Below are 20935 nucleotides of genomic sequence, written 5' to 3' on the forward strand. Positions count from 1 at the left end.
TTTTTTCATATTTCCACATCAACATTTTATTCATATGGTCTATCTTCTTGTAATGAAAAGGCCCATTTCAAGGCATATTTCGTTTCCCATTTCATTTCCACATTATGACTATTTGTATATTTCATTTTGAATTATTGCTATCAAATAAAATGAGATAAATAGTAAATAAAAATAAATTCAACGCAACTATGGAGAATTGTTGAAATTCATTTTGTAGAGAGAGGAAAAGAAGTACTCACTCCGTCCTAAAAATATGTGCACTTTCTATTTTCGTCTGTCCCACAGAAATATGTGCATTCCATTTTTGGAAAGTTATATCAATTTAATAATATAGGTACCACTATCCACTAACACTACTTTAACTGTCATTCTCATTTCTCTCTTACTTTATCAATTTTTTCTTAATTCTCGTATCGTCCCAAATGCACATATTTTTTTGGGACTGATGGAGTATATAAAGTGAGAATGAAATGATGAATGTAAATGAATGGGGTATGGACCTATATAGAGGGTTAAAAATAATTAAAAAAAATCGGTAGGGTCAATCAAAGACCCTATGTCATCAGCCATGACCGACGTATCGGCCATTTGAGGAGAGGGGATGAAGCCGATCATCGGGCCCTCATCCACAATGGGAGCCGATGGGGGGAGGGGGGGGGGGTGATTATGGGCTCGGGTGATCGGCTCTCATTGTGAGTGCTCTTAGACTGATATTTGGGTGTATGTGTTTTTCATTGTGAGTGCTCTTAGACTGATATTTGGGTGTATGTGTTTCTCCTTATCTCTAGAGTAAATGTTATTAAATTAGTTTGACATTACAGTTTGATCTTTCTGATATGAGATCAAATATAAATAAAAATATTTATATGTTTAATAGTTTAATGTTATAAAAATATAAACCAACCAAATAGATTAAATTATGAATTGAAAACTCCCTAGATTCGTCTATGGTGCAGTTTTAAAAATTGTAGGCAAAGACTTTACTTTAGCAAAAACCAAATTCATGATGGGGGTAGCCAAGCCAACAACTACTTTATTATAAATACCAAAAAAGAAAAAGAAAATTACGTTTTCCCTTTTCTTTTCAACACGATGAAGAGTAATTTAGAAGATATGAATGTTATTCCCCAATTTCCAATTCCTGACCCACCTCTCCTCTCCAACACAGACAAACAGCATATTCTCTGAATTCTCCAAATTCGTAACTCTGTTGATTCAATTTGATTGCATGCAGCTGAGGCTGAGCAGCATATGCCGCAGCGATAGGGGAATTCCGAAAATTTTATAAATTAAATGGGGAGAAAGCAGAACCAAGACGATCTGCAAAAGCAGCAATCAAAGTCGTTGAGGACTAAAGCAGCGCACTTCGTATCTGATCTAACCACCGGTTTGCTCAACCCTATCTCTGATAAACCATCCACACCTCCTCCGCAACCTTCTTCTTCAGTAAATTTCTTATCTCAATTCCTTTATTTGGATAGGATTTTGGTGATCGGTTGATTAGGTTCCTTTTCTGACCTAATCCAAGCTGAAGTAGTAGCTGCTTTATCAGAATTTTTTTATTCCGTTGTGGTTATTGTAGCTGATGGTTAGGTTTTTCAACTGTTTTTTATTTGCCTAATTCGTTGTTTATTAGGGGAACTAATTCAATTTGCATTTGAATTGGAACTAATTGGTTGCTCTACTTGTGCAATGGGATTGGAAATTGGAATAGGATGTGTACTATTATTTGTTTGTATTAATGTGTTAGGAGTATTCAAAATTGCCTAAAGCTGCTTCACGACGCAGAATATAGAATTTCGAAGTCATTTTCTTGTGTGATTCCTAACAGTGGAATGATCAATCAGTTCTGTGATTAAGGTTTAAACGAGTTACAGAAGTAATGTACAAGTTAATAGGGGATGATGGAAAAGGAGTGGTGTCTCTTGAAGCAGCACCTTTCTTTCGGTTTTTTATTTATTTGTGGCGTTCTTTAGTCTTCGTCTGTTTTTTATAGGATGATTTGGATACCTCTGAGAACAAACAGTCTGAGACGGAGGGTTTGAAGGACTCTGCTGATGGTCCTGACACGTCTTCATTTACTGCATTTCTGTATTCGTTTATAGCACCCTCGGAATCTCGAGCTCAGGATGAAAAAAGTAGTTCTCCTGAGGATGACTTTGCACCGCCATCTGAACCGATGACTACCAAAGAGAATGCTAAGAAGAAGAGTTTGTTTTCAAGGGGTAAACAATCTCTTGGAAAAGCTTTCTATCAAGCTGCTAGAATTGGTGGTTTTAGAAGTCAATCCATGAAGGGGAATCCGGATTTGGCAGTTGGCGATGGAGGTGATTCCAAGGGCTCTAGGGATGATGGAATAGCCCTGAAAATCTTGAATGAGTCACAACCTTCAGTGGATCTAAATCTTCCTGAGATATCTGAACCATCTTTGCTTCTGTCTGAAAACACTCGGAGTCTTCTTTATGGTGCTCTCCCAGTGATTATCCAGGGACGAAAATGGATGCTATTATACAGGTTGAGACTTGAGAATATTCATCGAACTTATTATGTTACATTTATGAGTGTGTGTGCATTAGTTTCACTAAAAGGTCTGTTATATTTCAGCACTTGGAGGCATGGAATTTCACTTTCAACTTTATACAGAAGAAGTATGATCTGGCCTGGCCTCAGTCTGCTGGTAGTCATTTTACCTATGATGGTGCTTTATTGTTATTGACATTGTTATTTGTATTTGTTGTTTTTATGTTTCTTGTACTTAATACCCTTTGGCAATGAAAACTCCAAGCTTGCTTGAGTTAGAAATTAGAATTCTAATTTTCCATGAATTAACATTACACGGCTTCTTATTTTATTACCAATAATCTTGACATAGCCTTAACATGATTTAGAAATAGCTTCTTCATTTCTCAACGGGGAGCAATGTTGTCAAATAGCGGCTATAGCGGGGATATTGCGCTATAGCATATCAGTTTTTAATGAAAACGCTATCGCCACACCGATACGTAGCATTTTTCTGTGGCGGCCGCCATACCCGTGGCGGTCGTGGCGCCATAGCGCTACCATATCCCGCAATAGCGGTATTTTAGCCCAATTTTGACTTTTTGGTGCTAATTTTGACTTTTATTGGGCTTTTTATTTTTTAATTTAATTTTGCATAGGCCCAATCAGCCCACCCCAATAATTCTAACCCCAATAATTCTAAACCCTAATTCCACAACCCCAATCTGCCGCTTTTCATCTCTACTCCTTCAGTCCTTCCACAATCTGCCACCCACCGTCACGCCGCCCCCGCCGCCGCCCCCGCCTGTTGCACCCTAGCCAGCACCCTCCAGCCCCACTCAGTGACTCAGCCACCGCCCAGCCATACGGCCCCTCCTATTCACAATCTGCACCCCAATCTGCCGATTAATTATATTTATTTTGTAGATTCATACAAAAAAGAGAAATAGGCTCGAGCATAAGAGGATGCAAGATTTGGTTTATGTGAAATATAACCAAAAATTGCATGATAGGAACAAGCTTAGTGCAACCGATGAATTTGATCCTATTATTCTCGATGATATTGATGAGTGCAATGAGTGGCTAGTTGGGGAGTTGGATGATGATGATGATGGTGGTAATCATTTGGTTCATGATGATGATGATACACTTGATTGGAACATGGTGTATAAGGCTTCGGGTGTTGGAGAGCCTAGGACATATACTAGGTCAAAGAAGAGGAAAGAATCTTCTACATCTAGTTCAAGTTGTCTTAGAGTTTCTAAGAAAAAAGAACCTATCATACCTAGAAAAGGGAAAGGGAAAAGGAAAAGGCTTGCGCTTGTAGATGAAGAATCGGAAGAGGAAGAATTTGAGGATAGTGTAAGTGGAGATCAAGAGGATGAAGCAATGGAGGATGAAGATGAAATGGATGCCGATGATAGTGATGATGATGAGCTAGAAGACTATGTTGAGCTTGATGATTGATGTCTATTGAGCTTATCATGGTTTTATTTTTTGTTGAACACTTGAACTAAAGACTTTAATTGCTAGACTTTTATATAATTGTTTTCTATTTTATGCTTTATTACATGTTTTTAGAGTTTTTAATGTTATATTTTTATTATTTTCTAATTTTTTAAATTATATATGAATATATAAATATTATTTTATATATTTAATTAATGACCGCTATATCCCGCCATACCGATACGCTATATCCCTGTGGCATTTTTCGGGCGAACCGCCATGAACCCAGTGTTATTAATAGCGTATGGCGGCTTATGGCGGTCGGTCAAAAAACCGCCATAGGGGTATGGCGGTCGGCATGGCGGTATTATGGCGTAAATGGCGGTCGATAAATTAACAAATAAATAAAATATAATACATAACATAAGATGCAAAAAAATTAGAATAGTTATAGGAAAATTAGAAAATTAAATGGTAGAAGACAATAATTATGGAGACGCTTTCATCAAGTAGAATAGGAAAAGCGAGAGAATTATACAGTGGAATTAATCCATGCATCGAGTAGACCAGTTATAAGAAAAGAGAGAGAATTAAATAGTGGAATTAATACAAACTGAGCATCCACAATAGTGGTTTAGTGCCCGCCCTAGCCACAGGCTAGCGGCTAGGGCAGGCGTCTAGTCCACTATTGCAATCGGCTAACGGTAAGGACGAGCGCGGAGCGGACGAGAGGTTGGGCATGGACTAACCGGCTAGCCGATCGCTGGCCGCCTATTTTGCGGCAAGCAATAGGCTACCTGATTTATTTATTTATTTTTATTTTTTTATTTATACTCTATATTTACAACTCATTCCAATTCATTTTTTTAATATTTGATAAACACCAATAATTAAAATGAATTAAATCGTATTTGTCAATTTATTTGTTGGGCTAGGGCATTGGCTAGGCTATTGTTAGCCTATTGCTAGGCTGTTACTTGGCTAGGACAGTGGCTAGGCTGTAGGAAGGGCATGATGATGTGGCAGGAAGAGTTTTTGGTTAGACTATGCTAGTCTGATGCTATTGTGGATGGTCCAAGTAGTAGTACATAAAAATTTTCAGTTATCTTGAATCGTGAATGAAAATCTAGAATCCGGAGCCTTGTGCGTGTGGAGACTGGAGAGACGATAACTTGGATTGACAGCAACGGTTATGGTTTTGAAGCCAGAAACTCCCATAAACCCTATAAATAGACTGTTTATAATGGCCAATGGGCTAGGTTACATGTCACGTGGGCCGGGTAGTGGGGTAAGTGGGGTCGTTTTACAAGGCAAAAAGGCATCTCGACCGCCATGAAAGCCATATCCTGCCACGGCGCTTCGCGAATGGCGGCCGCCATTCAAAAAAGGGAGTAAACTGCCATATCACATGGTGGCGGTGGCGTTGAGCCTAGAAACTGCCACCGCCATCCGCCACGGCGCCGCCATCTCCGCTTTTTAATAACATTGCATGAACCGCTATACTGCTTTGACAACATTGACGGGGAGTAATATAGACTCATCCAGTAAGCTTACGTGAATTCATAAGGAAACACAAAGACTTTGATTACATGGGATAGGGTGATGGAAGAAGACAAAGCAATTTTCATAAGGAAACACAAATCCTCCAGAGCTTAAGAGAATTCTTTGATAACTCGAAGATGGTCAACAAGCATGAATATGAAGAAACGAAGTACTATATTCTGAAGGCAGTGGTTCAGTTGAGAACTATCTTTAAATGAGAACTTTGAGAACTAACAGTTGGAAGCACAAAACATATTAGTTGGTGGCACAAACCATATCAGTTGGCAGCACAAAACATATCAGTTGCTACCAACTGATATGTTTTGTCTACCAACTGATAGTTCTCAAAGTTCTCATGTAAGATAGTTCTGAATCGATTCATCTCCCTATTCGATATATAGGAAATAGAAGTCTATGACAATCCTAATCATATTCTTAAGCTACTGATGAAAAAAATGATTGGCTGATTAGGACAATTTCCCCTTTTAGTTACCATTTTTCTTTCGTGGACAATGACCCAATGTGGTCCAACATTCATCTGCATTCTGCAATATGTCCCACATCACAGAGAGTCCATTAAACTATATATTCTGAGATAGAGTCCTCTAGGGCTATCTGACAGTCCAAGTAACTGCTTCGGTAACGTGACATAATGTAAATTTAACTATTTATAGAAATTTACCAGATTCATAACCTTTTCATATCCTCCTGAATTCACAATTTTAAGGAGGCCTGCTTCCTGAACTTGATTCAAGAAACCGAATGGGTTATATCTATTTAAAATTTCCAGTTTGTAGTCAGGCCCTTTAATTGATTCTGAATTTGGACTCTATCTCAAACTATGTTATTTATACAGAAATGTGGGTTAATCATCATACATAATTTAACCCTGTAATTTTTTTCGAATGAATTCTGTTTAAAACAGTTCATAATTTTCTGTCTTAACACTAGTACTCATTGCTTCAAGTCATTTCACAATTCACATAGACATAGCTCAAAAACACTGCTGGAAGATGATTCAGAACTCGCATTTTCTTAATGTCTCATAGACTGTCTAAACTCTTTATAAACGACGCCGTATTATTGAAATTCATTAATGCTTTGGATATGACTTGTTTGGGCCTTAATCATATTTGCACCTTTTGTTGGCATTTGTGCATGAACGAGTGCCCAATCGAAACTTTTGTTATAATGACGTAAAGAACAACCCTGTTGACTGTTAAGGCATTACTTGATCTTTGAATATCTTACCTAGTCTCTTTCGGCTGTGTGCCCACCTCAACTACTTACTGCTGGCTGTTCGTTACCAAGCAACCTGTTGCAGTTTAGTCTGCATTTTATGGCATTTGCTTACTGTATGGATGTATGTACTTCTTAATACTTAATATTCTGTAATTTTAGGTTGTCGGGGATCGCAAAGGTGCAACCTTTGGTGGTTTGGTTGAGGCACCTTTGAGACCAACAAATAAGAGGTACCAGGTAATGTTGGGTCCATACCTTTCTTCTTTAAGCTGGAGTATTGATCTTTCACTTGACAAATAAATACGAGTTTGTTACAGGGGACCATTGACTCATTTGTGTTCTCAAATATCTCCGGAAATCCTCTAATTTTTCGCCCTACAGGTATCTTCACTTGCTCTGGTTTCTTGCTAACATCAGATTTTTTTAGTTGACTTACAATCTTAAAAAATGTATAACAGGAAAGAATCGCTATTTTACTTTGTGTTCTACTAATTATTTGGCCATGGGTGGAGGTGGCCATTTTGCACTTTATTTAGATGGAGATCTGTAAGCTTTTCCATTTGCTCAACTATTTTGTTACACAATATAATTATATATACACACACTGGCTCGTATAAGATGATTTTACCTTCCCCTCTTCTTAGATTAAGTGGATCAAGTTCATCATCAGAAACCTATGATAATCCTTGTTTGGCACTCTCCGAAGAGTTCGATATCAAGGAAGTCGAGGTAGGTGTCAAGTAATTTATTTTTCCACCCGTGGGGGATAAAAACTTTCTAAAGCATGCTCACTTTTTTAGAAATGTTTCACACTTCCGTTAACGATAGATAGATTCATGGAAAATAAGTAGGCTTTGTTTTGAAATTAAATTTGTTAGGTAGTAGTCCATCATTATCAGGTGTAAGATATTAACGAAATAAAAGAAAGAAAAATAAGTAACTAAATTCCTAACCATCCATTTCTGGTGTTTTTGTAGCTATGGGGTTTTGTGTATGCTTCGAAATATGAAGAAATGGTCGCTTTATCACGAATAGAGACGCCTGGGATTTGCCACTTGTAGGACAAGGATGGGATTTATCTGTTTTCTTTAGCTAACAAATTACAAACACACACTATGCTCTCTATACATCGATTGGCTGTTCTCTTCTTACAACCTTTTTTTGTTGTACAATGTTGCTAGTAAATTTGGCTGTGTATATAAAACATGTTTGTTTCTAATTATAGTAAACACGTGTGGTTCTTACAAACTACATCTAATGCGAAAATTTGTGTATAAACTGCTATTTTCTTTGAAGAAATAGGAATCAAAAGAAGCATGTTATTACATATTAATGGTGAGTTTAGGATGAAGTGCTTTCTCATAGAAACTATTGCTTCTGGATATGAAGAAATTCTCTCAACTGCGTGAAGATTTCTGCCTCGACGACGAGGCGCATCTTTGTTGAATTCTCCCACAGCAAATCCCCGTACTCTCGTGCTAAGTCACAGGCGGCTTCAAAGACATCCTTGATGGCCAAGGAAGGTCGGTGTAGTAGTAAGGCTAGGATCAATATGCAAGAATGTGTGTGTTTGTTGCGTTCACGTTCATGCAGAAAACTACCTCGATTCCCTCGTAACTGAATTGCATTCTCTCTTACTTTACTTTTTCTCCACTTTAACCATTTATTATGATTTTCCTAAATCAAGTGCAAAAAATGACTCGGCTATGAGGTAACGGAAGGAGTACTACATATCCTTGACGGGAATTCATCACAAAGATGTGCAGGCGGTCATATCCACTCTATTCAAATCTACTTCCCACAACCTAATCTGGTTCACAAAATAAATTTCAAAGTTTCATGGACAATATATAGGTGTATGGAAAGAAAGAACCGAAGGCTGGTGGTAGAAAATTATATACCTGATCAGTGACGGGTTCGGGTATGGTGGGCATCTTCTCAGCAACTCGAGGATGATCAGTGACGGTTTCGGGTATGTGTGGGTCGGTACAATATCCATACTAAAAGTTTCGCATAAGTAAAAACATACATTTACCTCACCAAAGTTTTAATATACCCAATTTTTGGTGTGGTCAATCTCAATATTGATATCGTACCACATTTTCAATAAAATTCAATACTATTGAATAACACTGAATTGAAAAATAAAATACTATCGTTTATAAAAAAGATAAATTTGTGTTGGGGATTGTCACACCCAATTTAATTTGACCACCAATATATATACATATATATATTTATGTAAAACTCGTTTTACAAAGCTAAGACCAATCATCCTACGTTGTCTCATTGTGATATTTCCATAAATTTCTCCATCTTGATCCAGATCTTGTATTCATCATCGTTTTCATCAAATAATACATGCATATTGGTAAATTGTGTAGAGAGAGAGAGAATGGCGGCGGTGGTGTCACCATTAGCAAAATACAAGCTGGTGTTTCTCGGCGATCAGTCCGTCGGAAAAACCAGCATCATCACCCGTTTCATGTACGATAAATTCGATACAACCTATCAGGTATACACATATATATACAAATTTTTTTAATCTAATCGCATTCTTGGATTGAGATTTGATATTTTCAAAAATTTAAGGAATCATCATAATTTTTTTCATGGTGGAGGAACAATAAAATTTGCAATTTTTTTTATTTTTTGTTTATATGCAGGCTACAATTGGAATAGATTTCTTGTCCAAAACAATGTACCTAGAAGATCGAACGGTTCGCTTGCAGCTTTGGTAACAATTTCTTTAATCTCTACAAATTTTATGCTAAAAAAATTTCATTCAACTAACAAACAAACAATTTGTTATTGTGAGGAATATGATGATGGAGTGTGAAATTACTAAAACAACCCTTTGAAATCACAGGGATACTGCTGGGCAAGAAAGATTTAGAAGTCTAATTCCAAGCTACATTAGAGATTCTTCTGTGGCAGTGATTGCCTATGATGTTGCTAGTAAGCAACTTTTTATTTAAATTCCTTTGTGTTTTTGCACCAAAACATACTAAAAACAATTGATATGCAGATAGGCAGTCATTTTTGAACACTTCCAAGTGGATTGAGGAAGTAAGAACGGAACGTGGTGGTGATGTGATCATCGTCCTTGTCGGAAATAAAACCGATCTTGTCGAAAAACGGTAAGGAAACGAACACGATAAGTCATCCGAGACATAAAATGACTGATATGGTATATGCAGCCAAGTTTCGATTGAAGAAGGTGATATCAAGGCTCGTGAATACGAAGTGATGTTCGTAGAAACTAGTGCTAAAGCCGGTTTCAATATAAAGGTAAAGAGCATGTATCTTATCTAGTTTGAATCTTGTACTAGTTCATTTCATACTTGATGCGATAACAAACAACGTTGCGATGGCAGCCACTGTTTCGTAAGATAGCTGCAGCGCTTCCGGGGATGGAGGCCCTCTCCTCCGCAAAGCGCGATGATATGGTCGATGTGAACTTGAAGCCGACCGGAAACGGGGCCCAGAATGAGCAGCAAGGCGGAGGCTGCACATGCTAGAAAATGGACAAAGTTAGGAGTCTATCTATAGAGTTCTGCAGATTTTTGGCACACAGATTGGCTTACAATGATGAAATATATATATATATTGGTCATATATTTAAATGCATTGGAACTCTTCAATGTTTTGCCAACAGCAGCAGGAGCAATTCCTGTAAATTTAAGTATGACAAGTGTGTTTAGCCCAAAGAATAGGTAAAGCTGTTCTTAATCTTAGAAGATTATGGATATAAAATTGAAAATATTACATGTAGAAACCAAATATAGTGACAACAGATAACAGAATACCAATAATGGTCATGCAAAGGTACAACAGCCTAAATGGTTAAATATGTGAATTCAGTGACCAATCAATCCACTCATTCTTGACAAAAATCTATACCAATTAATCAAGAAAAACAACTAGATATACAAAGCCTAGTAACAATTTGCAAAACTGCAACCACTTGAAACAATTGGAGGCAACGGATCCTCCCCCTCGTATGTGACGCGTTTATGTTGGTTTCTGTTGCTATTGCTGCCAACCATACTGCTGCTAACAATTTGCAACAGCTACTTGTCTTTGCTATTGCTGCCAACCATACTGCTGGTTTCTGTTGCCACCCATCGGATTTGGACCCCTTCCGTTGTATTGGCCGCTTTGTGAGTAGTTAGGAGGAGCCCCGTATCCACCAGCTGCTCCTCGGGGGCCGTTTGAGGGGGCTGTGTTTCCAGGATATGGTGGGGGTCCTCGCCCCTGTGAGGGGAACGGGGCACTACTATAGCCTCCACTCTGGCCTCCGCGATCTTGATAGTAGCCGCCACCACCACCACCTCCAGCCCCACCTGTGGGATACCTACTGGGCCCTGCTGGTGGGCCACGTGGCTTTCCGTATTGATGATGACTGGGTGCACCAGACATGGCCATCTGAGAGTTGTTGTTCATCTGATGACCAGGGCCATTCCAGTGCTGTTGATGTGACTGTCCGGATTGTTGGATGGGGGGCAAGCGAGCATGTTGCTGTGGATGCTGCAACTTCTGCCGTTTTGCGATTTCTTCATTCTGTCGTTGTTGCTGTCTCTTCTTCTTTGTCTGGAACTCGTGTGATGATTCGTATTTTGGTAAACTGTACAATCAATTAATATACGCAGGGATCACTAGACAGAGAACAACATTAGGAGTGTGGGAAAGCAATCAAGAAAAGTTTAATTGAGGTGTGCGTGTTTGGCCTAGTGGTAGTGTGGTTAATGCCCGAGGCAGTCCACCGTGACACGACCTTTAAATTTATGTTCATTTATCAATAAAATAAAATTAAGAAAAAAGTTTAACTGAGCATACCTTTTTGGATCACAAGGTAAGGGATCATTCCAGAAATATTCTGCATCTAAAGCGTCCTTTGCTGAGATTCTCTGAGAGATATAAACAGAGGCAGAAAAAAAGAGAGGATGAGAAAAAGGCTTAAATACTAAATGAAGAGTTTTTTTCAGGCAAAGAAAGTACATGTATGTAGTTATTTAAGAACTAGGGTAACGAATGACATGTAACAGTCGCAAGATTCTATTTTGGGTATGCTTCGTTATTTCATACTCCCTCCGTCCACAAAAAATAGGGTACTTTGTGAATGGCACGGGTTTTAATGTTGAATTTGTAAAGTAAGAGAGAAGTGAAAAAAGTAAGAGAGAAATAGTGTTAGTGGAATTTGGGGTCCATATTATTAGTAAGAGAGAAGGGAGAAAAGTAAGAGAGAAGTTGTTAAGAACTTTCCTTTTTTGAATGTGCCCTATTTTTCGTGGACAACCAAAAATGGCAAATGTGCCCTATTTTTCGTGGACGGAGGGAGTATTACTTTTGAATGTGCTTTGAATCCTTCAACTCTCATCACACAACGAGTTGTTAGTAGCAGGGGAAAACACCTCTACTAGATGAGAAAGTTACCTGTGCAGGATCAAGAACTAGCATTTTCTCCAGTAAATCCAAAGCATGTCTGTCGAAACTGCATAGAAAATGATCGTTCAGCACACATAAAACAATAATAGAGCATTTGGAAATAACATAACATATAAATAAAACTTATATTCAGTACTTACTGTCTAAAGAGCTCCCGGATTCGCTTTTTCATTGGACGAGTAGGCTTAAATTTGTTATACCAAGGAATCTTGGAAACTCCGGGCCATATCAACTCATCAGGGGTTCCACAAAGCTCAAATATTTTATTCAACTGTTCAGGCTGCATTAGGAGTGATTATAAGAAAGATAATCAGTTCAAAAACACATGTTCACTAAACCAATCAGCAAAACTATGATGAAACAACACCAAAGAATGTCAGTAAGCCATACTCAAGTCTTAACTCAACTCTATTCTGAACAGCAATGTCGATACATATTAGTTGATGGTGACTTGAAGGTATGAATCACTTCTGAAAGAGAGATGTCATCTAAAGTTTGACACGCCCCCTTCACATTTTCTTTCTCAAGTTTCTTCTCCTATTTATCAACTTTCTTGGGAAAGGTGGCCAGTGTTTCCAAATAACTTGGAAACGAGGTAAAGAAATAACTGTCATACTTTTCTTTTTCCATCCACACCAAAACAAAATATTCCTATGATGGGCTTCGACATTGCCATACTAGCTAATGAATTGAGAAGAATGAATTAAGAGGCCGAGTTCAAGTGGAGGCCGGGTTTATTACATTTTAGTAAATATATACGGAAATTACGTGGGTATTGTGCAACTAGGCAATGTCATATACAAACAATCCACACAAAACAATTTCAAGGTCACAGAAAGTAAAATGAGCATAAGAAACTTTGCCACAAGGTTCACAGATAAACCTAACCTCATTCTTTCCTGGTAAGATTGGTTTTCCATACAATAGTTCAGCAAAGATACAACCCACAGACCACATGTCTACAGCTGGGCCATACTTTGTAGCTCCAAGAAGTAACTCTGGAGGTCTACATATTAACAGCATAAAATTGAGGTCAAACAGAGTCATCAGTACTATTAGGATCTTAAATGGACTTATGCTTGACAAAGAAGAGAGGATATACCTGTACCACAATGTTATAACCCGATTTGTAAGATTAGCATTAATGTCATTGGAAAAGGAACGTGCAAGTCCAAAATCTGCAAGTTTCAGGTTTCCCTCGTTGTCAATGAGAAGATTGGAGCCTGCAATGAGGTTGAATCAAATTTTGACCACTTACACAATTTTAGTTTTTTATAATACCAATAACACACATTCACACCTTTTATATCCCTATGAAGCACTTGATTAACATGACAGTAATGAAGACCTGTGAGCAGTTGCTTCATGTAACACTGCAAAAACAATATACATTAGATTCTCCACTGGAAGAAATTTACTGAACGTGGAAGAGCTAATAATATAAATCTCAGGAAAGCTTGCAGTACTTTTATTTGGGGAACAGTAAATCTTAGTCCAGGACGATCTGCTAGGCCAGTTAAGTCGTGATCCATGTATTCAAACACCATATAAATGCTTCCCTTGTACTTATTGTTCTCTGTGTCTGCAACTATTAAAAAAAGGTGCCATATTGGTGTTCAGTAACAGGAAAACAAGGAGCTCTCATCATCGAAGAGCAGAGAGCTAGGTTATTACCTGGCTGTACCTGCTCGTTGGTTTCCCGACCTATATAAAGAAACCAAACCAAGTTGGAAATAGGATTGGTATATCAGGAGAAGTAAGAAATTAAGTTTAAGAAAAAAGTACCAGGAGATGTCACTATCTCTTTCAACTGAATAACATTTTCATGTTGTAGCTTCTTTAGAATTTTAATTTCTCGGATAGCAGTGATGGGAAACTGCAATGGAGGGCAAATTATGTCACATATTTCACGAAAGAAAATGTTGAGAACCAGCCAGAAGCACCATTGGCATTTCTAATGTCAAGTTTAGAATATTTTAAAGATAGGCAATGACTGAGGTCAAGAGCTATACCCCCTCTTTTTCATTATCCATCCGTATCTTTTTCAAAGCGACAATATCTCCAGTTCTCTTTTCTCTTGCCATATATACTTGACTGGGGGAGGAAAAAGAAACAGAACATACACAAACAAACACATTAGAAGATCACAATTGAGTTTATCTGAGTACTATAATGTTAAAAAAGATTATCTCTATTACTTGAACTATTTATAAAACTCCAGCCTATTTTAGGGACAATAACGTTAAACTATTAACTAATCATTATGTACTATTCACAATATTGTTCTGTGTGATGTGCACATAATGTGATATGGTTTCATATCATCGAAGAACCAAAGGCTTTCATGAATGTGTAAATATACTTTTTTTTAAATGCCGATAAAAGAGCAGGATAAGACCATAATACATCTTAATAATATGCAAACCATATATCATTCTCCAAACAGAAAGGGACAAGAAATTCAAATTCTTGAGGCATATAAATATACTTGCAAGACGCCCTTTTTCATATCATGCAAACAAAAGCATGAGTAAAAAATCCTTGATAGATCAATTCATGGTTGTATTAAATGTATGAAATTCAACCAGGATGTTTACTATCCAATAGTATAAGCTTTTCCACCCTTGCTTCAAAACTTGGAGGAAACCCGAATTCAATTAAGCTTCCCACAAGTACCATTACAACAAAACCAACAATACACAGCACCGAAACATTTATTTCTTGGATGACTACCTATTCTAACAACTTAGGTTTTTAAATAGAAGCTCTTGCAGGTAGGTTTACTTTCCACCGAAGATTTATGCATGGAAATACGATAAACTAGAGGATACAAGATCGAACACAGCACCATTTGTTTCTAAATCATCCTAATACCGCGATAGATGTCGTATTATAATGGGGAGAAAATATCACCTTCACATCCTAAATAATTCCTTTGCAACAGCACAAAACAAGTAGTAGTGATACTACAACTCCGTATGGCCATACCAATATAAGGGAGAAACAAAAAATTTTTTTAAATCTTGAAATTGCTGTAGCCAATAGAGAGATAACAAAATTCAATCAATTTCTCTCCAGCACATATTCAGAACGCCCTGTTATTAAGGAGAGATAGTATATTGAATACCTAAACACAATTATACCAACCCTACAAAGAAATCACGTAAATTTCAAATAGCCGAGGAATTAATTGATCTCCGCAACTTTCAAAATCGAAAATTTATTCAATTAAACGAAAAAAGAAATAGACAAAAAGGGAGAAAGCTTCGGCATCACCCGTATGTGCCTTCCCCGATTTGCTCGAGTTTTTCGAAGCACTCGACGCTCCGAGACCCCCACGACGGCCGCTCCTCGACATTGAGCTGATTAGTAGCCGCCATAATCTCGACCGCCGAAGTTGAGGTCGCGTGATCAGCGAGGATTCCGGCGATGAAAATCTGAGAATTGGGGTTTAATACGGCGATGGCCACGCGGCGGCGTTAATTTAAACGCGATTAAAGAAGAACTAGTTTTGCTTTATTTTTAACGCTTTAAAATTCATATTTATTCATGATTTAATCATATTTTAAGTAATTTTAAATCCAGCGAAATTTTAATTTAGGATTGTATTCCTAAGTACTAAGTTTTTGCAATATGGTACTGAACTTTACAGTAAATCTATATATGCTCAGTTTTTTGAGAAGTTAAAAAAATATTTTAAAACGGTATGTTGTCATGATAAAATCGCTGGATGTTGACATATTTTTTTAATTTTCCAGTTGTATTTTTCAAAGGAATAATTGCTGAATATTCATAAAATATTGTCATATTATAGTTTGTCTCTGAACTTACAAAATTGAAGATTTAGTTATTGTTATTGTTGTTTTTCTTTTACTAGCTCTTGTGGTTATTAGATCATTCCGCTTTTATTTGATGACATTGTATTGTTTGTTGTATTGACGTTGTTTAAATATATTCTCTATTGCGTGCGAGATCGATACATTTGTTATTATAGGAGATAGAATTGTGGTTATTAGATCATTCTGCTTTTATTTGATGACATTGTATTGTTTGTTGTATTGACGTTGTTTAAATATGTTGTTTATTGCGAGATCGATACATTTGTTACTATAGGAGATAGAATGTCATATTTGTTTTGTGCTTTTATTGTTGGTTCGTCTTTCGTTTGCTTCTACATTACTTTATTGTTCTTTAGGTAAGTTGTATTATCTTTGTTATTGATGTGAATCAAATAGTATATCTTTGTTCCCATTATTTTGCGTGATTTATATGGTTTGATGCTCTCAAAATTATGTTTTATGGTATAGGAAGCGGAATGAATGGTGAAACGGGACATGGAATGAAGCTCGGATTGAGAACAAAGTAATTGGAAAAAATCATGTAAAATAACCAATTTGACAGACTGCCCAATCTGCATCGCGAGTCCAGAATGTGCTCAAAATCAGCCACTCGACCGGGTGATTTTCATGCCCAATAAGATGCAATAACTGCCAAATTTCAGTTTCCAAATAGTTTGGAGTTTTGGGAGGATTACTGAGAGATTGATTCTCAGACACGAAAAGAGAGAGGAAAAGAGAGAAAGAGAGAAGGAAGAAATTTTGGCCAACATTCCGACGATCCGTCTCCAAATCTCAATTCCACTCAACGAGAGCATGCTTCCTATGGTTTTCATTGTGATTTTTACCATGTGTTTAGGTTAAATTCTCAATGTTGCTCCAAGTTGTGATTTTAAGCTGTTTGAATATATCTACACCTTTGAATTCACGTTTTGACATCGTTGATGTGTTTAATGTTAGATTCTATCACTTTAGAGGTCTCTATCGTTATAGATGCTTAATCCTTGTTTATCGTCTCTTTAACATAGACTTGGATGGACTAATTAATTGATGTGTTGTTGAATTTGAATTGTTCAGAGGATAATTTGACAACGGATTAGGTAAGTTTATATAGTAGACGATCTTTTATTCCCGTCCTTCCGTAGGAATTTTATATTTTTGAAAGTTAGTTCATAGAACAAGTGTTCTGCTCACTGTGAACTATACGTCGCAAACATGTTCAGTGCACGCGCAATTAGGTTGATTAATTAATCCCAAAATATGTGTTTTTGATGTAGCTGTAAAATGATTCAAGTCTAATGAGCAACTTGGAGTGACATGTCTTTCTGTTTGTGAAATCCTTCTGTTTTTATTCGTGTGTTTTAATTTTGTCAACATCTTTCAAAACCAAAAATCAAACCTTTGTTATGTTTTTATATTTTAGTAAGTTTAAACAATCTTTCACCTCCATGATGATCGACACTTGAAATACTACTTATGATGTTGTATTCTTGTAGTATTATTATAGTTAATTTATTAAACTTGATATCTTGTGTGGACTGAATTAGATACTCTAAAATACGCATCGGTTATTAAAAATAACAAGTCTTGAAATGACATAAATTAATTCGTAATTGATAAAGTAAGAAGTCTTGAAATGACATAAATTAATTCGTAATTGATAAAGTAAGATAGAGGAACAGTCGGTAAGTAGTGTTGATAGATTTTGGGAGACACGTTATTAGTACTCCCTACGTTCCATAGTAGATGTCATATTTTCTTTTTTAGTTTGTCCCATAAAAGATGTCACATTTTCTCTTTTGGAAAAAGTTCTCTCTCACATTAGTTATAAAATTATATTTTCTCTCACCACTTAAAACACAAAATAACATCTCCTAAAATCATAAAATTGATTTATGTAGTATTGTCGAATAGTGATATCATAAAATATTAAATTGTTAATTCGGTATAAGTTAAATAAATGATGTGCTCAGGTAATATATTATCTCCATTTCAGTGCTTATTTATCGAATTTTTCCCTATTCTTTTATCTCATTGAAATTGATTCGTCTCATATAGTTGACACAAAAATAAAAAGTAAAGGAAAAAAATGTTAATTTAATTTTTTCACATATTGACTTATTTCATTGTAACGACATTGATGATTTATATCACAGATAATTTGGAATGAAATATCAACAAAAAAAATCAAACAAGTTAGAAAATAATAATACAATGAATGACAAAAAATCTAGACACTAAACTATAAAATGATATCAAATATAATTTTTTTTAAAAAAATAAATAGTACAGTACTTTATTAAATTATATAGTATTTATTTTTAATTAAAAATAGTAATTTAGGTATGTAGTGTGTTAATCAATATTACCATAAATAGTTTAAAATCTAATCAATGATATTTTCATAAACTAGTAAAGTTAGAAATAACCAATATTAAATACTAAGGATAGATTAGTCATAAAATTACATCCTCAAAATAGAACTAAATTAAAGGGTATTTTGTATATACAATTTTTTTTAATCTATCTTTTCTCAATATGAGTTAATTATTAGTGCTATGAAAGAAGTAATTTATCCCTAAAAAAACATTAACTAATCCACCATTTCGGGTGATGCTACTTAAAAATTGTTACAATTGTTACGTCAATTTCTTTCCTTTTTTATTTTTCTTCTATTCCCTTTTTTGTTTAAACAATGAAGAATTGAAATTGCTTTCCTTGGTGACTTTCCTAAGTTTCTTATTCTCTTTTTCAACCATCTCCCTTTCATCTATCCACTTATGCAGTTTTCTACTTACTAAATTTTCATAACTATTTTTTTCATTTCTTTTTCTCAATCACAAATATTAATTCACATCCTAGAATTTTCTAAACCTGCACAACTTTAAAACTAAAACGCATACTTTAAAAACCAATATTGAAGCCAAATATTTTACTAAATTTTAATAAATACACAATTAGCATGTGTCAAATATATGTTATTTGAGAATTCAACGTCCACCTTGGTGACCTTGCACTAGTTCAAGTTTAAATAAGTCGACCATTTAAATAGTAATTTATTTCGTATATTAGTTTCATAATGTAGAGTATATTATTTTCAATTTCAAGTCAGTCATAATGAACCCCTCATTAAATCAAATTATGGACCAATCGTTATTAAAATTGCTTAACAATAATCACATGGGGTCTCTATTGGACACAACAATTTAAACTTTTTCTATAAATATTATATATTCCGTTAATTTTAGCCTATGAATATGTATTATTACCATTGAGTATACTTACATAAGGATTCACGTGGTCTAGTTCATTTTACAATTATTGAGTATTTTGAAGAAAAAAATTGCATATAGTCATTTTATTGCATGTCCCCTAATTATTTCTCTCTCATTATGCATCTTTCTCATAGCCTTCTACTACCCTTGTCGCAAATATTTCTAGCAACACCGATCCAAAAAAAATATCCGAAAATTGTTGAAAGTACTGGTTTGAGTCCCCCCACGTTACTAGCAAATGATCATATGTTTTAGTAAGGCTTTATAAAATCTAAATTAATCTACAAAAAGTAGTTCACATGAAGATTAAGGTTGGAAAAGGGAATTTGATGGGTTCATGTGATCACATTCAATTCATATCGGAAATATTGAGCACGAGTTTATTTATTTACTATACAATAAAATTAATAGTGTGTTATAATCACGATGCAAATGCATTGCAGGTTGTTCTCGTGTGTTTTGCATATATTGCAGGCAAGTTTAGGGCTTTGGTCATAAAAATTTGAGGTACACAAATCATGCACATGCAATGCCTTGTATCTTTAATAGAAATATATATCTCCCTCAAATTAGGAGAGAAAAATCACGAGTTTATGCACTCATGCACGTGCAAAACAATGCTTTTATCTTTAGAAACCTAACCCAAATTAATGAAGGTAGGAATCTTCTATTCTACTACTATAAATTAGCCTCTTCTCTCACAATTAATATACATAATTGTTAGTATTTCTCCAAAACAAACTATTTGAATTGATGTCTGTCGAAGCTTTGGCAATGGCTGGAGTTAGCTACATGGAAAGTGGCATCATTTTTGAGAAATTGGAGGTATGTTACACAACACCTCCATATCTTGTGGTAGTAGCTGAAGAAAAACAGAGTTCCAGGCTTGAAATTGGTGCTCATAGAAAACAAAATGAAGAGATGATGAAAGCGAACATCAAGGAATGGGCGAAAGCTGTCGCCTCAGCCCAGGGTTCCATTGGTGTTAGGGTCGGAAATTTGTAACCTACGTAGATAGTTCTTGTATTTCATATTTCATAGTATTTTGTTTCATCGATGTACGACTCCAAATTAAAAAGAAATAAACCTGAAAGGGAAATTTCTATAGTAAGAATTGGAAGTTTGGAGTTTCCACCGTTTTACAAGTATAAACTGCTAGTACATCTTATTTTAAACACATTGACAACTTACATGGTCGAGCACTAAGCCATCGTCTTCTTCTTCCAAACGCGAGAAATCTATAGCTCGTTGCCCTGCGACGATCTCTAGAAGCACGATGCCATATCCAAACACGTCACTCTTCTCCGATGATTTTCCAGTGGATAGAATATTCAAGAGCTATATGGCCCATCGTCCCATGAACCCGTGTTGTCACATTGGCTTTCCTCACATCTAGGAGTGAGCAAATAAACAGGAAACCGAATATCTGAACCGAGCCAAACTGAAATTTTGAAATTCGCTTTGGTTTTTTCGGTTTTTTTGGTTCGGTTCGGTTTTGAAATACAAAAATTTTGGTTTTCGGTTTGGGCTTGAAAAAAACCGAATTACTATATTTTAAAGGGCAAACTTCCTTAAAAGTCATGAACTTTTGCCAAATTTCGGTTTTTCCCTTGAACAAAAAAATTGGCGTATAATGTCACAAAC

General features: G+C 35.9%; 3 protein-coding genes across 5 annotated transcripts; 2 read left to right on the forward strand and 1 right to left on the reverse strand.

The window, feature by feature from the left end:
* Nucleotides 1-1069: 1069 nt before the first annotated feature.
* LOC121768814 (nuclear receptor coactivator 7-like) lies at nucleotides 1070-7951 on the forward strand. The gene is made up of 8 exons (XM_042165369.1): nucleotides 1070-1446; nucleotides 1997-2514; nucleotides 2605-2677; nucleotides 6892-6969; nucleotides 7050-7113; nucleotides 7191-7278; nucleotides 7377-7461; nucleotides 7710-7951. Exons 1-8 carry the CDS (start codon nucleotides 1294-1296, stop codon nucleotides 7791-7793), a joined length of 1143 nt encoding a protein of 380 aa, XP_042021303.1. The 5' UTR covers nucleotides 1070-1293; the 3' UTR covers nucleotides 7794-7951.
* Nucleotides 7952-8077: 126 nt separating this feature from the next.
* On the forward strand, nucleotides 8078-10362 carry LOC121768815 (ras-related protein RABH1e-like). 2 transcript variants are annotated; one of them, XM_042165371.1, is made up of 7 exons: nucleotides 8078-8714; nucleotides 9117-9247; nucleotides 9399-9469; nucleotides 9602-9690; nucleotides 9761-9872; nucleotides 9933-10023; nucleotides 10110-10362. In XM_042165371.1, exons 2-7 carry the CDS (start codon nucleotides 9128-9130, stop codon nucleotides 10251-10253), a joined length of 627 nt encoding a protein of 208 aa, XP_042021305.1. In that variant the 5' UTR covers nucleotides 8078-8714; nucleotides 9117-9127; the 3' UTR covers nucleotides 10254-10362. The 2 variants fall into 2 exon arrangements, with proteins under 2 accessions (XP_042021305.1, XP_042021304.1); XM_042165370.1 differs by having other exon boundaries at nucleotides 8078-8704.
* A 121-nt stretch (nucleotides 10363-10483) lies between these two features.
* On the reverse strand, nucleotides 10484-15692 carry LOC121768330 (cyclin-dependent kinase C-1-like). 2 transcript variants are annotated; one of them, XM_042164799.1, is made up of 12 exons: nucleotides 15457-15692; nucleotides 14193-14274; nucleotides 13966-14056; nucleotides 13855-13884; nucleotides 13647-13762; nucleotides 13481-13553; nucleotides 13283-13403; nucleotides 13069-13186; nucleotides 12321-12460; nucleotides 12169-12226; nucleotides 11572-11642; nucleotides 10484-11359 (listed from the first exon to the last, which is right to left on the reverse strand). In XM_042164799.1, the coding sequence occupies exons 1-12, from the start codon at nucleotides 15558-15560 to the stop codon at nucleotides 10819-10821; spliced, it is 1545 nt and encodes a 514-aa protein (XP_042020733.1). In that variant the 5' UTR covers nucleotides 15561-15692; the 3' UTR covers nucleotides 10484-10818. The 2 variants fall into 2 exon arrangements, with proteins under 2 accessions (XP_042020733.1, XP_042020732.1); XM_042164798.1 differs by having other exon boundaries at nucleotides 13647-13768; nucleotides 15457-15691.
* Nucleotides 15693-20935: the final 5243 nt, after the last annotated feature.

Source organism: Salvia splendens, chromosome 15, assembly GCF_004379255.2.
Source record: "Salvia splendens isolate huo1 chromosome 15, SspV2, whole genome shotgun sequence".
Taxonomy (NCBI): Eukaryota; Viridiplantae; Streptophyta; class Magnoliopsida; order Lamiales; family Lamiaceae; genus Salvia; species Salvia splendens.

Excerpts from the sequence above, each read along its gene's own strand:
- LOC121768814 (XM_042165369.1), top strand. The coding sequence starts at position 1,294 with ATGGGGAGAAAGCAGAACCAAGACGATCTGCAAAAGCAGCAATCAAAG. Across the intron at positions 2,678-6,891 it reads GGCCTGGCCTCAGTCTGCTG|GTTGTCGGGGATCGCAAAGG; the intron begins GTAGTCATTTTA and ends CTGTAATTTTAG. Across the intron at positions 7,279-7,376 it reads CTTTATTTAGATGGAGATCT|ATTAAGTGGATCAAGTTCAT; the intron begins GTAAGCTTTTCC and ends CCCTCTTCTTAG.
- LOC121768815 (XM_042165371.1), top strand. The coding sequence starts at position 9,128 with ATGGCGGCGGTGGTGTCACCATTAGCAAAATACAAGCTGGTGTTTCTC. Across the intron at positions 9,470-9,601 it reads ACGGTTCGCTTGCAGCTTTG|GGATACTGCTGGGCAAGAAA; the intron begins GTAACAATTTCT and ends TTGAAATCACAG. Across the intron at positions 10,024-10,109 it reads AAGCCGGTTTCAATATAAAG|CCACTGTTTCGTAAGATAGC; the intron begins GTAAAGAGCATG and ends TTGCGATGGCAG.
- LOC121768330 (XM_042164798.1), bottom strand. The coding sequence starts at position 15,560 with ATGGCGGCTACTAATCAGCTCAATGTCGAGGAGCGGCCGTCGTGGGGG. Across the intron at positions 14,275-15,456 it reads ATCGGGGAAGGCACATACGG|TCAAGTATATATGGCAAGAG; the intron begins GTGATGCCGAAG and ends TTCCTCCCCCAG. Across the intron at positions 12,461-13,068 it reads TCTTACCAGGAAAGAATGAG|CCTGAACAGTTGAATAAAAT; the intron begins GTTAGGTTTATC and ends CTCCTAATGCAG.